Source organism: Eubalaena glacialis, chromosome 1, assembly GCF_028564815.1.
Source record: "Eubalaena glacialis isolate mEubGla1 chromosome 1, mEubGla1.1.hap2.+ XY, whole genome shotgun sequence".
Taxonomy (NCBI): domain Eukaryota; kingdom Metazoa; phylum Chordata; class Mammalia; order Artiodactyla; family Balaenidae; genus Eubalaena; species Eubalaena glacialis.
In genome coordinates, this window is record NC_083716.1 from 202206748 (window position 1) to 202219115 (window position 12368).

At 38.9% G+C, this 12368-nt stretch overlaps 1 protein-coding gene across 4 annotated transcripts in view; it reads right to left on the reverse strand.

Moving 5' to 3' along the window:
• Positions 1–12368, reverse strand: part of ANKRD44 (ankyrin repeat domain 44) — a 315633-nt gene that overhangs the window by 86780 nt on the left and 216485 nt on the right. For all 4 annotated transcript variants that reach the window (XM_061203690.1, XM_061203687.1, XM_061203694.1 and 1 more), the window contains 5 exons: positions 7127–7209; positions 5882–5945; positions 3811–3879; positions 2306–2446; positions 595–675 (listed from right to left, as the gene is read on the reverse strand). In XM_061203690.1, the coding sequence (XP_061059673.1) occupies positions 595–675; positions 2306–2446; positions 3811–3879; positions 5882–5945; positions 7127–7209 (438 nt within the window). The remainder of the gene's footprint in view (positions 1–594; positions 676–2305; positions 2447–3810; positions 3880–5881; positions 5946–7126; positions 7210–12368) is intronic.

Here is a 12368-nt window from a genome sequence, read left to right on the forward strand (position 1 = left end):
ATGTATCCACAGCCCTGGGTGCTGGCAGTCACTCCATCACAGTAATAGCTGAATCTCTGTCAGACACCAGAGCAGGGCAGGTGGGATGAGGGGTGACAGAGCAGCTGTCTGCAGGAAGCAAGGAGCTGTTTGTAAGTTGATGGGTGTCTTCTGGGGAGAAGGGGAGAGTACAACTGGTGTATTTCACACCAAAATCTCAAAACATTTATTCATAGAATCTGCTAAATAGTTATCCCCAGGTCACAAAAGGAGAGCCTGAGGCCCTCAGAGGAGGCTTAATATGTCCCCTGAGGCATACTACATGGCAGAGTCAGAAACTATATTTAAGGTACCTAGTCCTAAAAACTGCTGACCAATCACAGTGATGGTCACAGCAAAGGTTTCAATTTTAGAAAGAGCTCCTTGTGTGAAAACAGCATATTTGAAAGATATATTAAAAGAACAGTTTCTTCTTCACCAAAGGCAAGCCCACATCACTTCTGCAAGAGCCCAAGTGAGACCCCCCAAATAGTAAGGCTGGTCCACGCGGCAACCCAGAACAGCAGACAAAGCATCAGTAACTACACCTTGTGCTTAAGCTGAGAAGAAACTTACAATGCAGCTTCCTTTTCTTTCAGCTCTCTGGCTCTTTCAAGTTCTTCGGAATTTTCATGGGCGTTTCCTAAGATAGTCTTACTTCTCAGCATAAGGGAAAGAAAAAAAATTACAATTAGTGGCAAAGTTGCTAATGATTTTGGTGCAGTTTATATCTCAACAATTTCTCCCCCAACTCAAAAGAAGTAAGCACTACTGATTTTTCATGGAGGCTATACATGGTTCTCTCCAAGGCCATCCAGTAAGTCTATTCTCTCCCAAGGAATCCGACTGAGAACATGACTTTCCTAAAACTTCCACCGAGGTATCAGTGATTAAGACAGCAATCATGCTGCCCACCCTTCCATGAGTATTCTAAACTCCCCATGGAAAGAGGAAGTGACTAGCTTAAACTTCCCTGTCTCCTACAACATTCCTTGCTGCCTCCTTGGCAGTTGAGCATCTCATTTATCCAGGAATAAATGGGTTCCTAAGCACCCCTTATCTGCCAGAGCAATTCTTCACCATCTAGGATTCCTCTGCCAGCTCTTAACAGATGAAGTATACTTGTCTCCCATTCTATTCCAAGTGAATAGCATAGAGCTTGGCATATAGTAGATGCTCAATAAATGTTTGTTCAATTAATAACATGCGGCCCTGGGATCCTGAGGCTACAACAGTCTTGCCAGCATTATATGAAGGAAAAAAAGCTGTGTTTTCCAAACTGTGGAAATATGGATCATAATCCATTACTGAATTGTGAAATCAATTTAGCGGGTTGAAGTCAGTAGGTTTTTTTTTAATGAAATAAAAGTATATCAAAATGCATCCCACATAGCAAAAGTAAATATGGTTTTATGAAATCTTTGTTTCCATTTTCCATACATATGTATAAAACATATATATGTGAGTGTGTGTACTGGGTCATGATGTAATATGTATTGCTTAGTGTGGGTCATTGTCTAATACATTTGAAAGCCATTGCTCTACAAGAAGAGGAGTTAGTACCGACCCAGAAGCAACTCCATAGCACAGGGCAGCAAATAACTCAGTAGTTCTCCAAACAGGATCACCGAAAAGTATTCCTATGAAGGAAGGCCTGGTCCTCAAGTCTTTGAGAACAATCTCATAAACTGTGGGCACCTCTTCCACCTTTTCCCCCTGAACTGGTTCACTTAATTCTGCTTTCCATTCCTAGCCACCTAGAATCCAAGCATGATCAGGGTACCCAACTTTCTCTCCTCCAGCTCCTGAAAGAGTATTCATGCCCAGGTTTGGAACAACAGTGCCTATTTTAAAATATTGATGCTGCATTTGAAGACTATTAGGATTATGCATAGATGGATATTTTTGACACATGACATATTTATTAGCAAATGTAAGTTTTACAGCAAATGAAGCATGTAAGTGGTGATGATGAAAACCGCAGTATATGACAAAACAAATTATGACAGATTTTGAATGAATTGAAAACCTGGGCTTGACAGCTCCACTTGGCATTCAACCCAAAGAACAGAGAGGAGAAGTAATTGTGCAGTGACACATACTAATCAAACGTAAAGAGAGCAGAATGGGAAACCCGGGGCTAGGGATGAAGCAATTCTAACTCCTTCAGGTCTGGATGAGAGGGATTCTTCATTCACACTCTCTGTGAGGCGGTATGAAGAAAACTTGGCAACCTCCCCCCACCTCCCCCCACCACAAGAGGAAACAGAAGTAAGGCTGTTTTTACTTTCTATCCATGTCTGATGCAGCAGCATAGTGCAAAGCGGTGCGGCCCCAGTCATCCGTTTCATTAACGCTGGCCCCTGTGGTCACTAATGTCTCAATACAGTGGAAATGACAATTTGCAGCTGCATAGTGCAGAGGGGTCCTGAAAAACAAACAGCAGTTTATTACTTCATTCAGTCTGCAAAACAGATGCCCATCATTAGCACCAGCACAGACAGCAGTATTCCTAGGGGTGTTGGCTCTGAGTGTGGAGGCCAAGAGACATGCCTTTCTCTGACTTTATGTTAGAACGAAGGCTACAAAGATGGTGGCTTCAGACAAGGCCACCCACCTGTAGATCTCTCCTTTCTTTCCATTCCTAGTGCCTATCCTGGTCAGGTCTACATTACTGCTCCTCTGGACTCTTGCAATACCATCCCTTTTGGCCTCCTTTGCCCTAATGCAACTTCCATGTAACTTTTATTTGGCATCAATGAAGAACTGGATTTTCTAAGGTCCAATACCTACATATAACAAACCTGTACTAAAACCTTCAGTCTGCCTCAGTGAACAAAGCCTTGATTTTTTAGTTTGGAATTGAAGACTTTCCCAAGCTAGCCCTGGTCTATCTTTATAAAGTCTCTCTCTCTCCCCTAAATGTGTCCAATGCTGTTTCCAAACTGAATGACCTGAGGTCTTCTTGATCATGTCCTCACTTCCTCCACCTTTCCTCACGCTGTTTTCTTCCCTGTACCAGCTAGTATTATGGCATGATTTGGCTATGCATGCAAAGGACAATTAAGGTAAGAAAAGTTCTATGCCCCATCCCAATAGCCAAAGGGGCTATAGGTGGCGTGTGTGTGTGTTTCATGTTTTATTTATTTACTTATTTAAATTGGGGTATAGTTGCTTTACAATGTTGTGTTAGTTTCTGCTGTACAGCGAAGAGAATCAGCTATATGTATACACATATCCCTCTTTTTTGATACCTTCCCATTTAGGTCACCACAGAGCGTTGAGTAGAGTACCCTGTGCTATACAGCAGGTTCTCATTAGTTATGATTCATGTTTTAAATGTGTCTAAAGATTTATCCCAAAATGAAATGTTCAATAAATACAATAAAGTGCTCCAGATCTTGTGACCAAATTCTGGGTTGGAAGGGCTGAAGTGTTCTACTCTGCTACAGACAGAACTTTCTAAACTATATCCATGTGGGAAATTACATATTTTATAGATATAAATATATATGCACATATAAAATATGTAATCCTCCACATGGATACAGTTATATATATATATTGGAAGGATCAGAGAAACAATTGGCACTTCTAAACAGAAGCAGGGAGAGGAGACTCTTTCCTTGTGCCTTGTGCCTGCTTTGTTGGTGTAGAAGGGGTTTCCTTCTGAGAATGGAATCTCCCCAGCTAGCTTCCTTGTTTACCATTTCAACATAACACGATTTCCAGATGGACTGCTCCCCACTCCTTTTATTTAGGCACTTGAAGCAGAGTTCCCTGTTTACATACCTCCCACACTTGTCCTTTTTATGGAAATCTGCTCCGCTGCTCTGCAAGAGTTTTATACATTCCACATTACTAGAAAGACAGGGAAAACATCATTAAGATGGTGGAAGTCAACTGCTGGGCTATCTTCAGAAAGAGCTGCTTTCTGCAGAGTGCATGCCCAGATGAAATGAGAGCACTAGCTTTAAATTCTGCTAACACAAAAATAACCTGAACACATTAGAGTAATGCCACACCGTAAGGATCTAAAGTTCCCACAATTCCTTTTTCAAAGCTAATATATCAATACATTAAAGAGCTTGATGGAACATTTTCAATTCCATGACTAAAGAATTTAATGATTATTACATGATGAAACCTTTCAGTGATGGTTCCATCATTTACCCTAAAATTCTCTTTCAAAACCATCAAGAGTTTATGAAACAACCCCTTAAACCTATAATAATTTCATGTCACCTTTAAACAATAAGCCGGAATGGATGAGCATTACCTTTTATCACAGCAGAATGAATTCACTATGATAACCATTTTCGACCCAGACTCTCCTTAATGGAAAATAAAACAGCAGCATTTCCCTGTCTTGGTAATCTAGGTAAATGAACGTGCAGAACCAAGGCCGAAAATGATGTAATGGAGCGTAGTGATCTTCCAAAGCTTCTTTGTCATTTGCAGAAGCAATAAATCATGTTTAGTAGAGAGAAAAGAACCCATTGAAGTGAATTTTCCTATTGAAGGGCATATAGCTAAATACTAATCCTAATAGGGGTTTCAGACATGAATCCAGAATGGTTTGTTGCCACTTTCTGTACAGGCCTGATTTTTTTTAAAATGGGGGCATAAAAAGAGACACTCATCCATCATTGTTCTCAACTTAGGATGCTAAAAGTGGCCTAGGATTTATGACTTTATTATCGTTTAAATAAGAAAAATGATCTCATTAATGATAAACGTGAGGAGGGCTCTCCCCACCCCACTTCCACCCTTTATAGCCACCTTTCGCAGAGAACTAGCGACTAGTTTAAGTCATAAAACATAAGAACTTTATGAGGTCATTATGTGTTGGTGTAACATGTCAGCTGATGTAAAGCACCTGTCTCTTTGAGCCAAAGGATCAAAGACAGAGACAGAGCCAAGTTGCGTGGCTCAGGAAGTTCATACAATTTGAGGAAATGGGGTGAGGAGAAGGAGGTTCTTTTTAAAAAAATAATAACAAAATTATGAATATAAAACTGGATACAAGACTTTGTAAGGGAGCCATGCAAATAAAGAGCCCTAAAGCTTCACAGTCAATCCACCTCTGTTAAATAGGTAACACCTTTGGTCACATACAGTTGACACATGGAGAAGCACTGCTGTTCCTTAAGACTAGGAAACTGATTAAGAACCAACACCTTACCCAAACGAGGCCATCCAAAGGAAACCATGTTTGGCCAATGTGTGGTCATATATCAACAATATATTGATCAGAGCCTTAATCTAACCACTGATATGAAAAAGAGTATCTGATGAAAAATTCTCTTTACAACTTAAAAAAAAAAGGCAAGGATTAATTCACTTTTTGCCTATCCTTTGGGTTTCTTGACCTTTGTTCACATTTAATCATTATAAGGACTTAAAAATCAGTTTTGAAATAAGGACCAAAATGTCTGTAAATGAACATGAATTAACTCAACCCTGGATTCCCTTGATCATCAACCACCTTCCAGCAACGAAAGAGGAAAAACTTAGGAACAAATCTCAAATTATTTTCTTTTGGTGGAAGAGGTACCAAGTAAGTATATATTCTATAGGCTAAAGACCTACAATTTAAAATAAGAAAAGAAAAAAAAAAGAGTGAGAGAAGAGAAAACAAAAGAAAAAATATTTTCTATATGAGATGGGCTAACACTTTTTCTTTGGAAAAACAAACACACGAGTAATCTGGAAATTCAACATAGTGATATTTGGTATTGGTAGAAAGAGTTCTTACCCGTTTTACTAAAGAAGTTGCCTTTGATCCACAGACAACTTAAGTCAATTAAGATGAATTAGTAATTAGGCCATAAGATAACAACTAAAATTGTTAACTACTCACCCTCCTGCAGCAGCAGCATGAAGGCACGTTCTTCCAAATTTATCTGGGGTGTCTATTTCAAAGCCTGCAGACAGCACGTGCTCATTACTAAACAAGGATACTATGCTATACTTTTGTCCTAGTTAAACCACAAGAAACATTGCAGAGACAGAAAAATCAGTTAGTAGAAAAACCAGAACGCAAGCCACTGTAGTCAGAAAGAGGTTGTCATGGAAACGAACGGTAACTGCTCAAGCTTGGCAATTTTATAGGAAGAACCGTGAAGTCAAGAAGAATTTATTTTCACATTCAGCCCTGGGTGAACTACAGCCCCATATTTCAATCCCAGGATAGAAATTTATGAAACCAATTTGAGATAAGTAGGACAATAGACAGGCAGACAGAACACATGGAGAAAACATGGAAGGCAAAGGAGTAATCGTAGCATGCTAGGAGAGATATTTTCTTAAGTGTATTATTAGCTTTCAGTTGGTTTAAGATTTGGGAAACGTGCTTTCATGCAGGGGTTATTGTTAAACATGCCAAAAGCAGTGAAAGCAGAATCAATCATAAGTAAAGAGCTTAAAGGAAAAAAAAAACCGCCTCTGGGATATCTATTGAATGAATTCTTAAGCAATCTTTGCCTTGCAGACCTCTATCACCTTTGAAAGCCAGGAACTTCTTAATACATGGAGGTTGGCAGAAGCAGTGATAAGAAAGATTAGCAAAGCTCCAAACCAGAAAGAATTTCTTGGTTCCAAATAGACCCGCATTAAAAAAAATAAAAATGAAACCTAGTTGGAGGGGTATCAACCACAGCAATTTCTCAGAGCTCAAGGAGTGGTATGGTAATTTGACATTTTCTACCATTAAAACGTAGGGGATTTGGCCTTTTCCCTTTGTTGAAAAATACGAAATGTTATGCCACCAATTTAAGACTCAAAGATGTTTTCTCCTTCTATGAGAAACTTCCTGTAAGCTATGGCCATCCCTGCCTGCCTCTCACTCTGGATCACGCGAGCTTTAACTTGATAAACAGACAAGACTCTCATTCTGGGGCAGGAATACTGACATTCAAACAGCTTCAACACCATGAGCCACTGGGAACTGTCACATGCAGTTAGCTGTGGACACAACTCATCCTGCCAAGTCAGGTCATGGATGACACGAAGCACAGGCAGCCGCTCATGCTGACCAGACACCTGAAGCCACACGGCTCATTTACAGGACATGTTAAGCCTGATCTGTGGTAATGGAGTTACTTACCCGATGACAGTAACTTTCTGCAGCAGTCAGAGTGAGCATTGAGGGCAGCTAAATGTAAGGGGAACATGCTATGGATTCCACACCTGAGGAGGAAAAAAACAGAGCAGCTCACGGTAACAGATCTCAAGATACCCGCAGAAGGGGGATGATCTTTCTATAAGTTCTCTGATGAAAATTAAACCCATGAGACCTTGCTTAGGGACTCTTGGCTGAAATAATTATGCAATCATTTCTATCTTAAAATAATAAAATCCTGGACCTAAACCACAATGAAAAGCCCATAACGATAGGAATATATATTTTTAAGAAAACATTTCACATAAACAGTGACTCTAAGTATTTAAAATTAATTTCTCTCTTTTTCTTTCAGCTTAGCAATTTTGTCCCATTCATTCACTCATTCATTCATCTGTTTAACACTTTATAAGCATCAGACACCATGCTAAGTGATGGAGAAAACATGAAACTGACAAACACTCGACTTTGAAAAGCAACCTGTTTTATTCCTTGAGTTGATAAACAAATATTTATTATTGACCTATTATGTGCCAAGCACTTTGCTAAGAGTTAATAATGGCTGTATTACTGGAAATAAAATTTTGGATGAGAATTAAAACTAATGTTTACCTTCGGCAAGTGAAACTTCATCTTCCTAATAGCCTTTTATTTTGCCCGTTAACCCACACAAGGATACCAGTCACAGAATAGTTAATAGTTATCTTGCATATATTTCATAAATCTAGCATATTTTCCCTAACAGCATTACAGAAAGAATCCAGAATAGGACTTCTTAGACTGACCCCTGCCATAACACAGTCCCTGGAACAAACCCCTGAGAGACAGGCAGCTTTCTGATGGAAGTGCTTTTTGCCCTTAGAATTAAATCTTCCTCCTCCTGCCCATCACCTCTCCTCAAACAAGGACCCAAAGTCAAAGTCGTGAGCTGAATTGTAGTTCAAAACAAACAGCATCATCAGGAGGTTCCTGTGTACTTAGAAGCGTGTTAGTGATCACTTCTCATGATATCTCATTTTATTCAAATAATATATTTCAGATTTTGTAAATCCTCTACATAACACAAGGAGTATGAGACTATTTATATTCACACCTGCAGCGTGAATCATCTAAGTTTCTTCCCTAGCACAAAGTGGCCCGTTTCCAGATTCTATGCTGAATGAAAAAATACATGATTTGAATTTGTTAAGCTTGAGACACATGAATTTTATTTGCTATCTCAAAAGTTATTATGATGTGCATGAGTATGTGAAAGTATATACATGTTCACAGATAGTTCATGGTATTCAGTGTTCTGCAAAATTCGAGTCTGCTAGCAATTAACCACCTCTCTCTTTTCATGAAAACTTCTTTTTATTTGTTGGTGTTTTTGTTCAGTCTTCCCTCTGTTCGTTTTCCTTTCCCTATATGGAGATTTCCAACACAGTGTATATAATAGCTGGCATCCATCAAGAGATGCAATTTGCCCGTCTTCCGGGTAGTGTCACGCGGAGGAGAACTGCTTGTAATTGCTTCTCTTGTCATTTACAAAAAAAAAAAAAAAAAAAAAGTCTGAAAAGCAATCGCATCAGTGACAACCTTGATGCTCATGAAAAGGAAGAGGGAATTGGGGGATGGGAGAGAAGCTTTTTATTCGTGCTGCTATTTATATTGTTCCCTCCCTATGCCAATGAAACACACTAATTTTTTTTGATGTATAACATGTTTTAAAAGCTCTTTACTAAATGGAACTTGAAGCTAATAAGATTTTACCTAACCATTTTATTTGTTTGGGGGAGTTAAGGCAAAAATCTTTGATTAAATATTTCTGGACATTTGCAAGAAGAAAATGGATAGAATATTTTCTAGGATGGTTGTGAGTTCCTGTAAGAACATGCCTAAAACAAGGAGTGGATTTGTCAAGATTTCTTTGAGTCTTCCTCACTCTTTTTATACACGTATACACAAATATTTAATATGTATAAAAATATAAATACTTTTAGTATTTTAAATATTTTAATATTTTCTATATACATACACATACTTACACACATATATACACACAATATTTATGACATAGTTTATATAGGTACATAAAATATACAACTTTATATTAAATAATACAAGCAAATGAATTAGAGAAAAGAGTATCAAACTCTATAATAAAACAATCAAGAAAAACATAAAGTATGAGATATTTTAACAGCCTCAGTATATTTCATAAACTTCATTATTAACATTTCTAACCAACCTTACCATTTAACACCATTGTCTTTAGGTAATCTGTCACACTCTACATTAGCTAATAATTTCATTTTTTTCTGCTGCTACTTATAAACCTGAGAAGGTAAGGGAGGCAGAACTCTAAAAGGCCTAGCAAAAATTCTCTTTGATACATATTTTTTATTCCATAGTTAATAAAAAGTCACTACCTCAATGCAGGTTTTGAAACATATTAATTTAGACTCAGGTACTATTGGCATTTGAACTTGAATATGATGCTCCGGTTCAAAGAGGAAAACTAAGTATCAGGCCAAGATGGGAAAGAAAGTAAAAGTAGAATTCAGAATCTCTGAATCACTTCAGAAATGATTCATGCGTTTCAAAATAAAATTTCTCCTTTATTGTTATAAAATAAGACTGCTTATAAAGAAAGGATCTTAAAACCTTTAGCAGGAAACTTAGGATTTGGCTGTCTCAGTCAAATAAGAAGCATCGCTCTGATTTCATCAGGTCTACATCAAGGAAGATCAAGAAATAAAGATCTCAGATAACACTAAACTTAACAATGCATAAATTACAGGAAAGGGAAGACCAATTCCAGTTAATTTGCTACATTTATTTGAGCAGTCATAAAATTAATGGAACATGTTTGTATTAGCTATTTCTAATTTAGCTGTTAGCTGGCATCTCCTACCCAGTTATCTCAGAATAAATGAGGTCAGAATAAATTGTAGAGAGCCATCAGAGGTGAGGAAAGGGTTTCTGCACCATTAGAATATCAGTTTTTTTAAGTTTTCCCCTTGGCATCGGGGGACATGGCTGTCCCTTTCCATATCCAGGCTTTTCTAGAGCCTTCCCTTAGGCCATATGGTAAAAAACAATGTGGTTAAGGTGATGGGGTCAGAACCTTTGGGTTTCAGTTCTAGCTTTGCCATATGCTAGCTATTTGATCTTTGGCAAGTACATAATGGTTCCCTCACCTGGAAAATAAAGATAATAACAGTGTCAATCTTATAGAACAACTGTAAGGACTAATTGAGATAATGTGCATAAACTGCTAAATAGAACATCTGACCCACGGTTAAGCCTTCACCATACATGTTAGTGGTATTTTTGCCCTTGCAATTATTATTAGCTTAGTTGGATAACCAGCAGTCTGTGAGTTTTGAAGTGGTAATCAGGTTGTATTTCCTTAAAATCAGGTGTGTGATTCCTTAAAACCCAAGAATGAAGTGTGATCAACTAGCATTTCTGTTCTCTCTCTATATTTCAAAATGCTTTACAATACTTATCTCTCAACTCTCGCAGGGAAGGTGGGATTGGTTTAGTTTTGCCCACCAAGTGGGCGAGACAAAAAATTTGATGATTTTCGATCATCAAATGATTTTATGATTCTTACTCAACTGATCAAACCAAACCCTAAAATAAACCTCTTATTAATTTTATCTATGCCATTCCAACTATTTATCACGCACCCTTAAGTTACAGGCACTTGGGATAACTGACAACAATGAGGCCTGGTCCTTGCTGTTTACGACCTACAGACATTTTCAGTGGTTCCTTTTGTATCAAGTCCAAACACTCTAACGTGGCTTACAAGGCCCTTTCTGGATTTGACTGTTGCTTAATCTCTGTGACCTTCTGTCCATTCCTCCTGGAAGAGCCAGGCTCTGCCCAGCCCTAGGTTTTCACATGCAGGGCCCCCCTGAAACTCTTACCATTCTCTCCTGCTTCTCACAGTGTTTCTCAAACTGGACAGTGCATCTCTGGGGGTTGCTGGAAATATCTTTGGGCTTTTAAGAGGTCTCTGTGGCAATTTTTTAATTGTCTTTTCCCTTTGATGGTAATCTAAAACAGCTGGCATCAAAGCATATTTCAGCTCATCTGACAGACCACCATATCACCACACACCTCTGTCAAATTTCAGCGCCCACATTTGTACTTAGGATCACAGCTGTGCTGGGTAGTCCGACTTTAATTGGCAGGGGCTAATGAGAAAAGAAGGTGGACTTAATAGAAAATGAAATGTCTGAGTCTAGGGAGGGCCAATGATAATGTAGCACACTGAGCCTCCTGGATGCACGGAATTTGGCAGTAGTCTGAGTAAAGGTCTCTGCGCCGTGTGACGGGTCCACTGCCCACCACTTTAAGTCACTGCAAAACCTTCACTCCCATAGTGTGTACTGGATCCTAAAGACTCAGCACCTTAGCCACCAGGACCATAATCCCATGCAAAATGTGAAGTATCACATCATCCACTACAAAGAAGGGCAGCAAGCCTCCTGCCCAGGATCCAGACGGCCGAGGATGGAGTGCCATTTCCGCCCACTAGTTCTGTGACCTCAGGTAGGTAACTGAACCTCTCTGTGCCTCCTTTGCTTCACCTGTAAGCTGGGCATAATCATAGCACTTACCCCATGGGGTTGTTGTGACAGTTAAATGTAACCTCTCAGAGTGGGGCGTAGCATAGGTAAGCACTCATGAGTGTTTGTTACTATTGTTGTCCCGTGCAGTTAATGTGAACATTGGTGGTTCCTGTTTGCATGTATTTTGTAATTTTTTTTTGATTTATTGCTATATTAGAGTAAAAAGCCTAAGGAGTTTCTATCTAGTCTTACATTTATACATATTCAAACATTATAATAAAAATAATCTAAGTCGATGCTTGGGATCTGAAAGACTTTCAATGACATAACTAATCACTACTTGTCCTACAGGTTAACATTCCTCTTCCTGGAAGCTTTGCTGGCCCTGCTATCTCCCAGATATGTTTTCCTGTATCCCAGTGGCACCTGGCGACTGTCCTGGCGTCACACTTAGCATGTGTGATTGTCATTGCCTGTTTAGTTCTTTCCCCCACCTCCGTAGGCTATCAATTCCTTGGCAGGGAGCTCTGTGACCCCAGAACCTGACACAGTGGGTGACACTTAACAAGTTATCAACAGATATTTAGCGAATATAAGAATGTCAGAACCAGTTACCTGTAAAACTACAATACTGCTAATTCTGCTGAAATTGAGGCAGA